The 17,293-nt window shown below is 38.9% G+C and overlaps 1 protein-coding gene across 2 annotated transcripts in view; it reads left to right on the top strand.

The window, feature by feature from the left end:
- The window catches only part of A1CF (APOBEC1 complementation factor), an 82,896-nt gene that overhangs the window by 25,122 nt on the left and 40,481 nt on the right, over window positions 1-17,293 (top strand). For both annotated transcript variants that reach the window (XM_077874875.1, XM_077874874.1), the window contains exons 2-3: window positions 1,457-1,600; window positions 16,674-16,808. In XM_077874875.1, the coding sequence (XP_077731001.1) occupies window positions 1,502-1,600; window positions 16,674-16,808 (234 nt within the window). In that variant the 5' untranslated portion in view covers window positions 1,457-1,501. The remainder of the gene's footprint in view (window positions 1-1,456; window positions 1,601-16,673; window positions 16,809-17,293) is intronic.

Below are 17,293 nucleotides of genomic sequence, written 5' to 3'. Positions count from 1 at the left end.
CACAATGCTTAGGGCGGGACAAGGAGAAGCTGGCGTGCAGACAGCACTGACTAATACTACTTGAGAGAATGAATGCGTAAAAATGGAATTGTCCAGGCTTAGCAGCAGGCAAGAATTATTAGAACAGTCAAGGGCAGGAGTGGCCATGCTTGTACGTGAAGCATGAAATTGTTCTGTCCCTATAATAGCTGATGAATAGTCTCCCCGAAATCTTCGCTTGTTTCCTGTATTCTGTTGAAAGTATTACTTTCTAGACAATGCTAGATGATGGTTGTTTGTCTATTATTTATTACCTTAATAGAACGCTTTGAATCTTCTATTGACATGATCACCTCAGCTTTACTTTTCACCCAATTTTTTACCTGTTTTCTATATTATTAATGGCCCATTCATTCAGAATCTTTAAATGGCCCCCAAAAGTTGTATAGGAAATCTCAGCGCATGGCACAGAAAGTTTTCAAAGGGCCTATGTTGAAAGGCACTCAATCTGCATGTGATTCAAATCACTGTAAAACACACTTCTGGCTTGGTTGACAGAGCACAGTAGGCAGAGTGAAAGCTCAGCCTCAGCGCGGAACCTTCCTGAGTCCTCACACTCAGGGAGCAGGTCAGCATACGCCCCTCTGCACTAGAAGCAATTATCCTATTTGCAGTAGGGTTCAAACTATGTTCCCAAATAAGAAGTACAGCCGATAAAATGCTGAAACTGCATCTTCTTATCTACACAAGCATGGAGATGTGCAAATCTAGAGTTCCTTAGATTTTTTTTTTTTTTTCTTTTTTGCAAAGGGCTTCCTGTCCTCTCCTGGGTGTTCTAAGTGATAGATGATCCTGGTATTAGTAGGCCCTTCTAGCACCACTTAAAAAAAATCTATTGTTCTTGTTTTATTAAAGCCTATGTGACCTCTTTATTATACAGACTAGTTTGCATGAGGGCCTCTGTATCTCTCATGCCAGCACAGTCGGTTCTAGAAATTTTATCTTTGGAGAGTAAGTAGATAAATGTTTTAGGTGACACATTAAGTAGATAAATAAAGCTCAGTCTCTCGGGATTTTAATACTTTATCCTAGTTGGTTTGATTTAGTAACCATGCTCTCTTCCCACATCTGCAAGGACCGTTCTGCATATTTTTAATTGACATGAGCTAATTTGTTTTTGAGCATTTGGTGACATTCTAAAATAATTGGATTGAGACTTACTGATCTGCATTCTAATTGGAGAAGGAGTATTGCTCATTTTTTACTTCTAAATTTCAACTAAAATTGAATATTTTTTTTAAAAAAACTCTTTTTTTAATGAGGACATTTCACCAGCCGTGTTTGTGTGTGGCTGTTTGTTGCTCTAACCTTAACAACTTATTCATAAAGAATGTTTCCTGAAGGTGTCCTTCATGAGAAGGACAAGTTTGGACGTGGCAACAGTAATTTACTTAATTTATCTTAAATTTGGTTTCAGTGAGCAACCCTAATTAACCTGATTTTTTGCTGATAATCACTCTCAATGGAATCAAATCACAAATCCGGGGATGGATTGAGCGGCACCCAGAAGGAAGCAGCCCTCCGCGCACTGGTCCAGCGCACAGGATATAGCTTGGTCCAGGTAGGAACTTCTTGTGACATCTGCTGAGATCCACCACTGAATTCGCTGAATGGTGGGAATATTCCTGGTCCCAAGATGCAAAATATGAATGGTCCGCTGTGTAACTCTCAATGGATGTTCTTTCCTGGGGGGGGGAGGGGGGGGCGGCGGGGAGGGAGGAAGAAGTCACATCATTTCTGTGTTGTAGGTAACCCTACAGGTGATGTTCTTTCTACTCTGGGTTATCAGCTTAACCTTAACTGGTCATTTGAAAACAGAATCCATGTTCACAGTCATAGAGACTATCGTAGCTTTAAAAGACTGCTTTGGTATATGAGAAGGCAATTGGAATTCACTACCCAAAGTGGTTCTATGGCGTAGAACCACGCTACTGTTTCAAGAATCAGCAGAGGACAAACTATCCTGGAACTAGCCTTAGTTTTCAGAGAGATTCCCTACTGCAGAAGCAGGAAGACTTCCAGATGTGGGATCCCAGGAATGACCATTTGGTCACCCTACCTATTCCCCAATGTTTTCTTGTAATGCCTACCCAGCTAAGTTTAGGATCCATAAGAATTTCTCTCCATGTTCAGTATTTTTAAAAAGGAAAAAGTCCTAAACCTGACTATTCATAGACATTGGTTGTTAAGAATTGTACATATATTTTTGCTGTTTCTATGGAAGTCTCCTTTGGAGAGGTTATAACACATTAAAAATAAAGCTAGTATTAGGCATATTAACGATCTTACTTGAAGAAATATTGTTCCCCTTTTTACAGTTAAGACAAAGTATTTTCATTCTCAGCTATAGTCTTTCACATATACTTTTTGAACTTAACCAAACCCATATGCTATGACAAATACAAATTTCATTTGGATAACTATAAAACATACAGCATCCTTTGTCAGATTGTTACAAAGTATAACATTATGTTAGAAATTTTACCAAAAATAATTGAATTTTTCTTTTTACTTTCTTTTTGTCTGAAATACTCAAGCAGAAACAGTGGTAGTAGAAAGCATTTAAACCCTTTGAAAAGCAATTTATTAATATTTATATACAAAGATGTTTGCCTTCTGGAAATAAATCTGGAATGGTCCGAAATATAATGATAGGGATACATATAAACCTATCTAGTGTGGCATTATTTATAGTAACTCAAGATCACCAACCTAAATGTATAAAAGAACATTATTAAGTAAGCTATGAATATATAATCATTACATTCAACAAGCAGAACTTGATGAGAAGTAACCACAAAGCAATGTAAATTGTCTATTTAATTTTATTCTAAGCACGCTCTTCCTTTTCCCCCAAATGAAATTCAGGGGAAGTCTCATGACTTTTCTAGTAACATTCAGGTAAAAAAATAAAATAAAATAAAAAAATCTTCCACTAAATAATAATATGTCTAGTGCAGGATAATAGAAACTTCAAAGTTATAGCTATTCACTTTTCCAAATATGTAAGAGTAGAGGGGGATTTCTATTTCGTCCTTTATGCTTTCAGAAGCACAATTTCCATGCCAGTCTGCTAACTATATTTTCTGACTCAGAGCTCAAGTAGAAGGAAGGGATCAAAGCGAAGGAGAGGAGGCAGGGTGTGCTTGACCAATAGTCAGTACTGGACTCTCTGGGCCCAGCAGGTAGGCTCATCAGAGACATCCTTAATTCCATTGTTGGGCATCTCCCACCTGGCTCCACGCTCCTCTGCCCGGCCACTTCCCTGGGCCTCCGACTCCTTCTACACAGCTCTTTTTGACACACCAAGCAGCCCTCTTGGGGAAGACAGAAGAAACCCCGTGGCTCCTACATGTGGCCAAACTCTAGTCCCCTAGAAGTACTCACACATTCTATGACCGGTAAAACCGGAAGTACAGTTGCCAAAAAGCAACCGCCTCTCCTTCTCACCAACATCAAAGCAGGAGAATCCATTGCTCTCACCATTGGGAATTTCAAGACTGAAACACCACACCAGCCTAATGTGTTCCCAAACACAGGGAATGCCTATCAAGCTCTCTGAGTGATTTCCTTATTTCTGCTGCCTCAGGTAAACTGAGATGCACCTCACAATTCCTCTCACTTGGTGGAAATTAGGATCCACAATTCACCACCATTCATCATTTAGATGAACTCCAAAAACTCCTCTCAAATTCCTCCATTGCTTTCCTAAACTCAAGGATAGGGAGCGGGGAGGAGGTGTTCAGTCAAGAATGTTAAGCAATTATAGCAGCTTCTTGCTACCTTCTCATCCTGCTTGGTGGTCCAGGGGTTTGGTTTCATATCCAAACCAGAGGCCAAAAAGAGTCCCATCCATCTTAAAGTCCCATTGCAAACAAAATAGTATTTGGCCATTAAGTGATCATTAAAAAAAAAAAAAAAAAAAAAAACAACAACTCTGCAGGACAGAGAACTGTAATATATTATTATAGCTATGTACAAAGTTTACAAATAATATATTTTTTAAAGACTCACATAGCAGTGGAGATAATTTTACAAACCAAACACTAGGAGTTAAGAACATTTGCACTATAGAGGAAGAGAAACCAATAGGACTATTTTACTTTCATAATTAAAAATGTTTCCCAATAAAATAGCCCCAAAAATATATGATCGATCTGCATATTACTTTGAACTTATATATTCAATTACATTCAGAAAATGTTAATAATGAAACCACAAGTTAATAGCAACTAAGTAATAGTAAACATTTAGTGGGCACCTCTATTCTAACTAGTTTGTATAAATTCATTCATTTAATCCTTACAACAACACCAATCATCTCCAGTTTCCAGATAAGAAAAACAAGGCACAAGGAGGTTAGGTACCTTGCCCAGGATTTACAGGCTATAATTACACTGCTACTGGCCAGAACTTCCAGCAAGATTTACAAAACTAAGAGCTATTAAAGTACGATCTTTATGATTGAAATTTTAGAGATTAGCATGACAGGACATGCAAAAAAATATTTTGTGAGCCTAAACTTTTAACAGGATTCACTTTGAGTAGCACTATCTCTTTGCTACCAGAATGACTAATTGGGAAATGACTAATTCAGAAATTCTTCCATAATGTAAAACCTAGAATTCTAAAACCTAGCTATCCAGATCTAATGCCTCTAATCAAGATCTAAATACATAAACGACTCAATCATTTTGAATGAATTGAAAAAATCCTCCTGATTCGGCTGCAGAGTACAGGAAGTCACCCAAGACTTCAAATTGGAGACCTGTGGGTTAGCCTGCTCTTTGCCACAGGCAAGTTGTATGATCTTCAACGTGTACCTTAATCCCTCTCACCCTTAATTTCCAGAATACTGGCAAGGTCCTACCCCCACTCTACTAGTCATGGTGTTGCAATCCTGGTATCTGCTCAATCTAGTCTCTGGTCAGCAGCCTGGATTAACTGGCTCGAAGAGAAGAGCACATGGGAGGTACAGCCCCAGTGTTTGGGGATTTAGGGGAGACTCTTCAGCCTTTTCCATACATACATCAGCCTTCAAAAAAGAGGGCAGCATCAGGTTTCCTTTTTAAAAAATCTCTGCATAGTGCTCGCTTCGGCAGCACATATACTAAAAAATCTCTGCACAAAAAGTTAAAGAAACATCTTAAGACAATTCAGGGAGCATACCCATAAAAAGACCATTTAAAATTTTATGGTATTTGCTAAATTAGGTTTTTTTTTTTTTAAATTAGGTTTTGAAGGATCTATTTTTGTTGGATCTTCACAGCCTCTGAGATTGAACATGAATACTTGCAAAACAAGAATTCGAAAACCAGAGAGTAACTCATTTGTGTTCTCTTATCACTAGCAGGACAAATACAGCCGTCAAAAATAGAATTTTGCAGGTTACTTAATAACGTGAGCCAGTTTTATATGCCAACTGATGCAACACTTGGTGCCTGTGAGGGTTTGAATTATTTAAAATATATATATATACCACCAAGTACATCTTTGGATATTGATAGCTGGAAATTTTCCGAAGTGCCTTGGAGAATAAAAGCAAGTTAATGCCATACCCTGTGTTTAGTCGACACTCAATAAATAATGATAAAAAGTGTGTAATGTTGACAAGTTAAACCTTCAGCTTCATACTTGCATCAGCGCCACATAGCCATATTTTGGAAGGAAGTATGCTGCGATATTACTTTGTCAACAGTCTTTGTCTCCAGACAATGGAATTGTGTGTGGTGCTTTTTTCCCCCAACTTTTTCATTCTTAACTGAACTTGCCAGGTTTCCTAAAACAAATATGGTTTTGAGAGTCAAAGAGAAAAAATCAGATTATGCTAATCCTTTCTCCAAGAATGCGTTAATGATGTGGGTCATAGGCTCTGACCTATGATGATCATTCCATCTGGAATTTTCCCCTTAATGCCAGAAAAACACATTTTCATAGATGAGCATTTTCAAAAAACTTCCCACCCAAAGTGTGATGAGTTTACATCAATTTTAATTCTAGTAAAACTAAAACTAGAAATATATTTAATAAAGATCACCCTCAAGTAGTCCAAATATTTTTAAAAGTAGGATACTTTGTCACGTTATTTTAAAATATTTATCATATGTATCATGTATTTACCATACTTACATATTATTTCTAAATAATTTAAAATATGGTGTGTATTAGCACTGTTGTCCCATTACCCTGATAATTTTCTAAAAATCACTATGACACAAAGTTTTATGAAGTATGACAGTCCCGTTGTCTTTAGTTTGCATAAAGGATTTTTTATTTTTCTGTTTTGTTTCTTTAGTCCCTCTTATTGAAGACAATGTGTTAGTGGAAAGCCTTGGGATTATAGAAGTATAAGATGTAGCATCTGCCTTAAAATGCATACAAAGTAGTTGGGATGAAAGTGAGTTTATCCAAAATTAAAAATGGTGACATAAGACCCATTAAGTGAGCAATACAGCTGTGAGTGCCCCCTTTCTGTATGGAACCATAAAACTGACCATGCCCTGACCTAATGAGTGGAGACAAATATTTAGACATAAGGATGTCTATCAGAATGGAATTTATAATGTCAAACATTAGATATATCCTAAAGGTCCAATAAAATATTATTCGTCACATTAAATATGGTCACCTTCCTATTTCTCAATTATATAGACACGTAGAACTAGAATTTCAAAGAAAGACATAGACATCCAAACAAGAATGTTCACCTAAAAATGGGAATGTAAAACTGTATATAGCTTCTAGATAATATTCTGAGAAATTCTTTACACACAGTAAAACTACTGGAAAATAATAAAACATAATTACTGATTAGAGTGTTTTTTCTTGCTTGATGCTCTTTTTTCCCAAACTTTCTATAATGAGTATGGACTATTTTTATTATAAGGGAAAAAACATCTCATGAAGTGGAAACTGTTCTTAAGTGGCATTCAGTCGGCAGTCAAAAAATTGGGAAACTTTCATGGAGAAAACCTCATTACTGAAGGTACAGGACAGGTCCCTGGTCTTTGAAAGGCTGGTCTTTCAAATCTTTGTAATGATTTGACATTTGCTTAATATTGATATCGTTCAACCTGTTCATTCCGCAGTCAGAAAACAAGCCCCAGGGTTATACAATTCAGTAGAGACACAAGCCGGAGGCCAACCAAGGGAGCCAGGACTCCAATTTGGCCACTGCAGGTTTTTGTTGACTGCAGGCTACAAGTAATTTTTCTCTTTTTCAAAGAGTTGTCTTTTAACAAGCCAAAAATATCAACTACCTGGCCCTTTACAGAAAAAAGTTTGCTGACCTCGACTCTAGGGCTTACGCTAGTACTTTGTTTGAGAAGCTAATCCACAGTTTCTAATGCAAAGTCCCCACAGCATGAATGAGGGTTTAAACTCCCTTCTAGAAGCAGGTACGCCCTCTTGGTTCCAACCGCTCCTGCAGCTCAAGCCTGAGCCCTCATTCACTCAGCCCTCCGCTGACTCCACAAAGAGGGACACGGTTCCTGCCTTCATGAAGATTGTCCTCAAGGGGAGGCAGAAAATAATCTAGTAAAGGAACCCCAAAAATCCCAGCTCATGGTCAGTGCCATGAGTATCATAAATCGGGTGGTGTGACAGAGAAAGCAGGTGACCCTTTTCAAGCAAGAGGACACTGATGCTGGCACTTGGAGGACGAGCACAAAAAATGAACCCTCTAAGGAGTCAGAGACAAAACAGTGTCCGTAGCAGAGGCGGCCACCTGGGCGGTACGCGTAACAGAATTATTTCTAAGGTGCACAACATTTTTGAGTAGTAAAGACATTAGTATATCTTAATTTTGAAGACCCAGTAAGATTCCACCAGATAAATAAGAGAAATGAGTGGGCTCCATCCTCCCCCTTCTTCTATTAATCAGCCTTGAGGCTGGGATCCAGGGAACGGTTCCCTCAGCGAGAAACAAAATACAGCTTAATTCCCACCCCTCAAACTCTGCTTGCTGTGCATGTTCTCTTATGTGGAATTTCAATACGACCACAGATTTTAATTAGAGTTTGCTTATCTCCTCAACAAATATGTGCAAGTCATAAGGCAGAAAGGATAGTGCTAGATCCATATGCATGGAATTAGGATACCACCCTTCTCCTAGGGGTGCCCCAGATTAACTCCCTTCATCTCTCTGGTTTTGTACAAAGGGCTTCAATCATTTTACTTGGGGAGTTCTCAAGCTGCAATTTGTTTCTTATGAATAATGCAATGAAAATATGCCACTTAGCGTCCCAGTGTTTACAACCGGCTTCATCTAGATGAGCACAGTGAGAAGCAGATGAAAGAACACTGTGGCATCGACATTCTTTTCCATCCACTGCACAAAAATCCTAGGAGCAGAAATAGGAGTTTGACTTCATGGTAAAATATAGCTTCCCAGTCCTACTTTTACTTCCATTGCCTGATAGCACCTGCTCACGTCACTGCTAGTGAAGGACTTCAGTCATTCACCAAGTGTGTTGACATTAATTCTTTAAATAGGTAGACTAAGCATGAGAACAGGATGGGGCCTATAGGTCATCACAGACACGTGTTTCCCTCAGCTTATCAGCCCAGCCACCCACAGACCAGCTTTAAAACTCCTAAGAAGCCTTTGCTTCTACTAGCCTGGAATGCCAAAGCATGGCGTGGAAGACTCCAAATGAAGGAACAGCTCTGTGACCCTTTTTGTGGAAAATGTAGGCCTGTGGGCCTGACAGGTGACTGGAAATTCAGGATCCCAAGAAATAGAAATGTATTCCCGAAGCTATTTCTCCTCAAACAGCCTAGTAGAGAATTGGTTATAGATGAGCTCTTCCGTGGAAGGTTCAAAATGTTTGCACACTCTGAGAGCATTTTCCCCTCAACGAGAAGCACGCAGGGTTTTCCATTTAAAAATAGGTGGGAGCTTCATGACTCAGGCATATAGAAGCAAGGACAGCTCTCGGGGGCTGTGGAGTTTGCTTGCAGGCAAAGTCAGCATTTCTGAAATTGCTATTTAATACTGATCAAAATAAGTATTAAGCATTATCCAAATAAGTCTTTTTAGTAATGAACCAAATATAAGTGACTCTTCCTCTTCAGAACCTAAAACCCTCCCATGGGATTCAAAGCTAGCTAGCTAACATAGGCGAGGACAAAAACAGTCGGATCACAATGCTACCCAATCGTGAGATTTGCACAGGATTTCAGCAGTTGTGCTTCTTTTTAACATCGTGTCAGAGGTGCAAGAGAGAGAGAGAGAGTAGAGAGGATGCTGAACGGGACAATGGCATCACATTAAATCACTTTGAATCTCAGAGTAAGAATTATTCTATGGCTGACCCTTGAACAGTGGGGGTTGGGGTGCCGACCCAGCCCCCACAGTTCAAAACTCTGCCTGTTAACTTTTGACCCCCCCAAAACCAGAATCACTATTAGCCCACTGCCGACCAGAAGCCTCACTGATAACAAGCACAGCTGATTAGCACACAGTTAGTATGTTGTATTATATATCCTGCCTTCCTACAATAAAGCCAGAGAGACGCTAAGAAAATCCTAAGAGAAAATATTTTTACAGCTCTGTTAAAAAAACAAAAAACAAAAAAATGCACGTAAATGGGCCTGTAGAGTTCAAATATGTGTTGTTCAAGGATCAACAGCATTTTGGATTCTCTTTCAAAACTTGTGATAAGAAAAGTTAGTTGTGGGAGGAAGGTCTTGAACACCTCCCCAGCCCCTGCCCAGCTTCTTAAACACAGAGAACGGGACACGGGCTTAGAGGTTTTAGGAGGCAACAAGCCTAGCTGGAAGGCGGTCACGATTTCTCGCTTTGCAATAGTTTTTATAGTCACCTTCCAGGCGTGGGAAAGGATCCTGATACTGTGCTTATAAGAATGATTTATATTTTATATAGATATAGATATCTTTAAGAAAGGAAATCAGTGCAAAGAAAGTCAATTAGTAATAGAACAGGTGTCAAGCAGACCTATGCAACCGGAGAACACATTGATTTTTAAAATCCCTACAACATTCCCTTTTTAAGGGTCCTTTTTGACTAACTCATGAAACGGTCTCTGAACATCTTCCCACCATCAACTGTGGGGGGAAGGGCAGCCTCCCTTTCACAAGCGTCTGACCCCCTTACATTGAGACCTTTGCTATTATAACCCGGTCAGCCCCGTCCCTCTATAAACCAAGACTTTAAAGTCAGGAAAGGCTAAGCACCTTGCCAAATCCCTCAGCTTGTCAGAACCTAAAACTCATGGGGGATTTGGTTAGGAGAATAATCACTGCATAAAATCCTCTCATGCTAAAAAAAACAAGTGCATTAGGTAGAATTCTTCTGGGCCTATGTTGAGAACATAGGACAGTAGGACAGGACAGGAGGGCAATCACCCAAACCAACGTTCTTCTTCTGCACGGGGGCAAATGTCTTCATTTGTATGTGGACAACTTTATATAATTTAACCAGATTTCCATCTACTATTACATTACTCAACTCAAAAAGGCAAATTTTATCTATAATAAAAAGTTGGATGGGCCTCTTGAATAAATTACATGTGCTGAAAGGTAAAAGTCCCAAATGGATAAAGGAGTCACCAAAGCTTTCACCCAGTTATTTCTGGGATGGAATGGAGAGGCCCTGAACACTGCAGGAGTGTGTCAACACACACACACACGCAGAGCCAAAAGGGAGCGTGAACACGGCAAATCTGGTCTCATGCAAATAAGTGCTGTGCGGTTCCTCGTAAGGTGGACTTCATTGCAAAATGGGAATGCAGGGTCTTAGAAGTGAGTTGGCATTTCACTCTTCCTCTTTTGTAAAAACAGGCACACTCCAAAAAGTGTTTCTGATTTTGAATTTTGTGTCAGGATACCCTTGAATCTAATATTCCCATTCATTGGTCAAAAACGAGTATTATGAAAAGCTTTACGAAAGATAAGCTACACTTAAGGCTGTTTGCTTTTGAATACTTCAAATAGTGAGATACTGAATTCCGAAAGAGTAGTTTGCAGCACATAATGCTTTAAGGGAAAGGGCACGTATTACAGATTATTAAATGCATCATCTGATATCATAAATTAGTTCTGCCTCTGTAAGACAGTGAACAACCTGAGATGCTATTAGGAATATTTTGCTAGGGAATAGGGTTTCAGTTGTCAGCTTTCCAAAGTGAAATGAGAACATGATTCTTAATTTGCTGAAAGTCATTTTCATGGAAGAACCACATTGAACATTTCTTTCCTTAAGATCAAATGTAAGGGCTCTGTGGAGAGTGAAACAAATAATTGTCAAGAGCCAAATCTACATGCATTTTTCTTTGTGATTTTTGCTATAAACACATGCCACCAATAATACGATTCAGAATCCATTAAATCAGCTATTTCTATTCAAGTTAATTCTAAAGGTAAACTTTTTCTCGCTTACAGAAGTGGAAAAGCCACAGGTTTTATATGGTAGTTACATGTTTTCTAATGTACAATAAAATGCGTACCTATTAAGATAAACCAATGGCCTATAAACCACCTAATATCTCACACACTGTACTTTCAGAAACACTAAACTATATCAGGATAAACCTAAATTTATATTTACCTATTATGTTCATGCTTTAGCTTTTCCTTCCTAGTTTCCAGATGTAGTCTCACATCTCTATAAATTTTAACATCCTATTTACTCAGCCTTTATACCACGATTATTATTGTTCCTCCTATTTTTAGAAAAATAATACCTAACATGCCTATTGGCTATGCTTTGTAAGTGCTGTAAAAAATAGAGCTAGTAAGGGTAAGGTCAAATTCCACAGCATATAAGTTAGAGAAACTCTGTTTTTTAAAATTTCCCAGCCTAAAATAGAGGTGGCCAACCTGAGGTCACTGATCTTATGATGTGAAGGTGAATGAATAATACGCAAGATAGATCATTATCTTCAGAATTAACAAAATGAGTGTTCCCCAGAGCACTGTCTGTTGGCCTCATGGGACAAAACGTTTCTTAGCAGACCAACGGTAAAATCACATCTAAGAGGACCCTTTTGGTTCATCTAAGTACTCTTAGATTTGCCCTGAAGTCTATGACACATGAGATCTATAGGTGGTATATAGGGGGAATAGAAATAATGTCTAATAAAGAACTTTATCCAATCTCACAAATCAATAACTGGGAAAACATGGTATTAAGTCACAAACTTCAAAAGACACAGTCCTGACACACATTCTCAATACACAGACATTGGCTGTTGAAAACAGTCTCCAAGAGTCTGGCCACAGAACCAATGTCCTGGGCATGGCCCTGGTGCTCGCCATGCTTGCAAAGGCGACAGATGCCACCGAGCACAAGTGGATTGTCCAGCACCCGAGCTAAGAGGAACAGAAATAAATAGAAACATAGCTGGTTGGAAAATGGCAACAGAGCATCTGAAAGCAGTTTAAGAAGGGAATGTACACAACTTCTTCCCCTTGGCAAGAAAAAACAAAGGACCAAAGAGAACCACAAAGTGGATTACAGATAATTTCCGAAGAGTCATTCAAGGAATGGAAATTACTGCTCAGGAAACTTAAGAGAACCAGACTGTATAGGGGTTTATTAATTAATCTCCTCCCAGGTTATAGATGGGCTCACTTAGAGGAGACAACAAACCATGTGGTCTCCATGTTTGGAGAAAGTAAAAAGTAGGCACAGCACAACACAAAGAATTATGAGACTCATAAGCCTGAGAAAAATGCCACCATGACTTTGGATGGCACGTGCGCCAGGAAATTCACCGCACTGGGAATCAGAGGACCTTCAGTCTAGTGTCATGCAACAAATTAAACCAGTGTGACTGCAGGCAAGTCACATGATATCTCTGGTCTCAGTTTCCTTATCTGCAAAATGAGCGTACTGGGTTAATATATGAACCAAAGAAAAGTATTAATACAAGCGTAGGCTTGGGATTCAGATTTTGTCTTTGTTACTTACAGTTTAAGTGACTTTGAACTCAGTCTATGCCTTGGATTCCTCATCTATAAAATGAATAGTATCATCCCCACAGCTTTGTTGAGGAGATTGAATGAGTTAATACATCAAAAGGCCCTGAGTCAATTAGAATTAACTGTTGTGGATTTTTGGTTTTTTTGTTTGTTTGTTTTTGCTGCTGTTACTATTACATGTAAGTAACAGAAGTCCACTCTGGCCGATTATGCAGAAAAGGAGTTCATTGAATGTTTGTGGAAACTTTAATTTGGAGAATTAGATTTAAGAGTAAGTGTTCAGGAGGGTTTTGAAGGTTTTTAGGAAACCACATTGCAAATCAGGAATGATAAGAAAATGTATCATGGGGTGCTCAACACTGAAGTTTGCACCGTTATGATTTCTGCACCAGCACTCAATTTTACTTTATTGCAACCATCACTATCCGAGCTGCAAAAGAAGCTGGAATAGCAAGTATTTGGCCTTTTTTAACTCTTGTAGAAAAATGCGATTTGGCTCAGATTCCCTGGATGTATAAAAAGGTCAGATGCCCGGTGGCCAAAATGAACTCAGTCCATTTGGTCTCATGCTAAGATTTATTGCTTACAATCATTTATGGAAGTTTGGGTGGTTTGATTCATCATCAAGAAGATGGTGTACATCATTTCTTAAAGACTCTATGATCCCATAGTGAATGGCTTAAAATATCTGTGCCAGAGGGACTTTCAAATACTCTTGATATATAAACTGAGTTACTAGGTAGGCGTAGGATCCAGTATGTGACTTACACCCACTGGATTTATAGTTAGAATTACGACCGCAATGTTTAATTTACATAGTTGAAAGTTTCTATCTATTTATGTGCTAGGAGAGGGAGTAAATGGTTTCCAAGTCTTTGATTAGAAAAATAAAAGTTCCCAAAGTTTAACGAACATTCTCTCACGAGAAACAAAAACCTATATTCTTCCTCTCTGAGCTATTAATACATGTGTGCTACTAGGGGAATGCATCCCACGAGAAGGACATCAGCCAGGAGGGGAAAGAGCCATTATAACTGGGCTTTATCTATTTTAAACTCCTCAACTATAAAAACAGGGCCAGAAATACTAGCACTCCAGCTCCCAACTGTCCTTTCTGAGTAATGGACAGCTATTCTAATTCCATGACTAACGCCCAGCACTGTCTTAAATTGGCCTGGGCTGCCACCACTGGTGCATTCCAAGCCCAGTGGGCGGTTCGTAGAGCAGATTTCCCCCGTGAGTGGACTTCAGGGCGTCTCTGAACCAGCCAGACTCTGTAATCCCAAAAAAATACCCTTGGGGAATTTTTGTCAAGTGTTTATAGAAACCACAGAAAGACAATTAATAAGCTTTCCTGCCCAATCTTCTTGGCTCATAAGCAGAAGATCCTCCTATTAACGGGATGCGCACAAAAGAGTTCGGTGATATTTTTAGCAATTTTACCAAGAAAGAAAGTTGAAGGGAAAATTCAAAAGGTCAGTCTGTTGGTTGCCTATTTACTTTGAAACTATCAGACAAAGCCTGTCAAATCAGAAATTCTGGAATAGCTGCTTTAGTATTATGGGATGAAAATTTGTTTTTTTCAAACTGAAGAATAAAAATACTACCAAATTTATACACATTTATTCCAGTGATCCATTGAGTAGATTTCTAGACCTCTAGACATTTAGCATACAGAAATGGCCTCAGAGGGGTCGTCATCAACAAAATGGTCAGGGTCAGACAAAGCAGGTGGATTTTTAGTTCGGCAATAGAAATATCCCCCCTGATAAGCAATGGACATCAACTATGTCCTTCCAAAACGTGTGTAATAGAATGATTGGAAATTGGAAAGGACTTTATTTTTTTTTAATTTTTTTTTAAATGTTTATTTATTTATGATAGTCACAGAGAGAGAAAGAGAGAGAGGCAGAGACACAGGCAGAGGGAGAAGCAGGCTCCATGCACCGGGAGCCCGACGTGGGATTCGATCCCGGGTCTCTAGGATCGCGCCCTGGGCCAAAGGCAGGCGCCAAACCCCTGCGCCACCCAGGGATCCCTGGAAAGGACTTTAAATGCAGCAGAGAGTTGCATGCAATTTAATGGCATGATCTTTTTTTTTTTTTTTTTCCTGAATGAGTATGTAAAGGTATGGATCTGTTATAAACAATTAGGCTTCCATATAACAAGGCAGATGTGGGGATTAAACTGATGGTCTCTGAAACCAGACTGCCTGGGTTCAAATCCTGGCTTTGCCTCTTCCCAACTACGTGACCTCAGCAAATTACTTAATCCCTTTGGGCTTCAGGGTTTTCTGTAAAATGAGAACAGCAGTAGTCTTTAATCCGTTGAACAGTGACAGCAGTGTCTGGCGAGTGGTAAATGTCATACAGGTTTTGGTGAGAAAATAAGTAACTAGAACTTTTAATATATCTTTGAAAATATCAACTTCATGTTTTTCAGAAAATTCTTGGTTGAGATAGATCTCATTGAATCCTTAAGACATTTTTCTTCCCCTGGAAGAATAAAACATTTTATTTCTCAGTGGTACAAAAGTTATCGTTGCTGCTAGATGATTCCGCAAGAATATAGGGGGAAGAAAAAATGCAAGAGCTCTTGAGGCAAATATTAAAATATTTAGTGAAATAAGTAAACACCCAGTTGTTTGGAGGCAAAAAAAATAATTGAGGTCGAATACCTTTCTGACACCTTTTTTTTAGTTTAAAGCAATATGATATAAATTAGGAATAAAAAAATGATCACAACTCTCTAGTTGTGACATAATTTACACTGTGAACCAAAAGCCTTTGTGCTAATACTTCTAAAATAATTGAAAAAGTCCCAAGTTGCTGTATATAAAGATTTAACAGTGAAACTGGAAGCTGCTCTATCTTTGATTTTAAACAAACTATCATATAAAACAATGTCTTTAAACAACTAACATATGACTTTTAAGAATACACATAGAAAAGCAAACAAATTTAATTTCAAGTCCCTCACTGGCTACCCCTAACAGGAGCCAGTCCACTTCTTCAGATGTTCATCTTCACAATGTTTCTATTTAGGGGCTCACATGGCCTTGCTTGGCACATGAGACAGCCCAAATCCAGGGGGCCAAGAAGAGAACTAGAAGCTATTGACTGCATATCACATGCCTAGAACAGTGCCATGCATATTTGATGTATCATCTCCTTTAATCAAAAAGCCAATACTATCTCCTCTTTGATTATGATAATACTGAGGGTCTAAGAAATTAAGTCATTTGCCCAAAGCCCCAAAGCTAGTGAGTCATGGAGCCAGGCAGCCCAGCTCCAGAGCCCTTACTGACGCCCCACAGAGACTCCATGTTACAGCAGGGCCCTGGATTCACAGCACAGTCAGAGCCTCTGATAATCAGGCTTTGGTGAGTTTGAATGACAGTAATTAATCTGTCCAGCACTTTATGTGTTTTCACAACACTTCTCACAAGCAAGTTGCTGAAGCACGGAGCATGGTATTAAAATCCCCATAAAAAATAAAATAAAATAAATAAAATAAAATAAAATAAAATCCCCATAAAGGAGAACTTGATTTTATCCTCTGACCAGTTCACTATTACCTGTCAATGATAAATAGGTTCCTTATCATGATCATGAAAATAATTGAGGAACTTGAACTAAAGGTTTTATTGTTTTCTTCTCTGCCTCATACAATCCACCTGGAATTTGCAGGAAAATGGACAAAGAAAATATGGCGGCCCTCCACCGGGCTGGGATGCTGCACCCCCAGAAAGAGGCTGTGAAATTTTTATTGGAAAACTTCCCCGAGACCTTTTTGAGGATGAACTTATACCACTATGTGAAAAAGTGAGTCCAGAATTTAATATCTTTTCTTATCTTTCAAGGGAAAAATATTGCACACTTTGTTTAGCACTCATTCTTCTTGGTCGGTGGTGGCTTCTCTTCCAATTGCCATTCCTCAACATGGATAGGGCCAAACCCTTCCTGTTAGTGGCTGTCCCCTTATTGTCACTATAACAGGAAGACATAGCTCTTCCTGTTATTTGACAGCTTGAACTACTGCTGCTGCTAACTTTCAAATTCTGATCCTTGATCTGTAGAGATGCACTGAGTTTGAGGCAAGATCCCATTCGATAATAATACAACAACCTCTCCAGAATAAGACATTGCTCCAACTTGACCTCTTAATTTGGCTTCCTAAAGCGTACCACGTTCCCATTCAAAGAGCGTGTGTGTGTGTTTGTCATGGCTCAAAGGTGTACCTAGACACTGACTCAGAATGAAATTTCCTTCCACAGGTTTGAATTTGTCTGCCCTAGTGCATCAATAAG

The sequence above is a fragment of the Canis aureus genome, chromosome 27 (genome assembly GCF_053574225.1).
Source record: "Canis aureus isolate CA01 chromosome 27, VMU_Caureus_v.1.0, whole genome shotgun sequence".
NCBI lineage: Eukaryota > Metazoa > Chordata > Mammalia > Carnivora > Canidae > Canis > Canis aureus.
The sequence above is the reverse complement of the archived record's forward strand: the minus strand, read 5'-3'. Positions and strand labels throughout refer to the sequence as shown.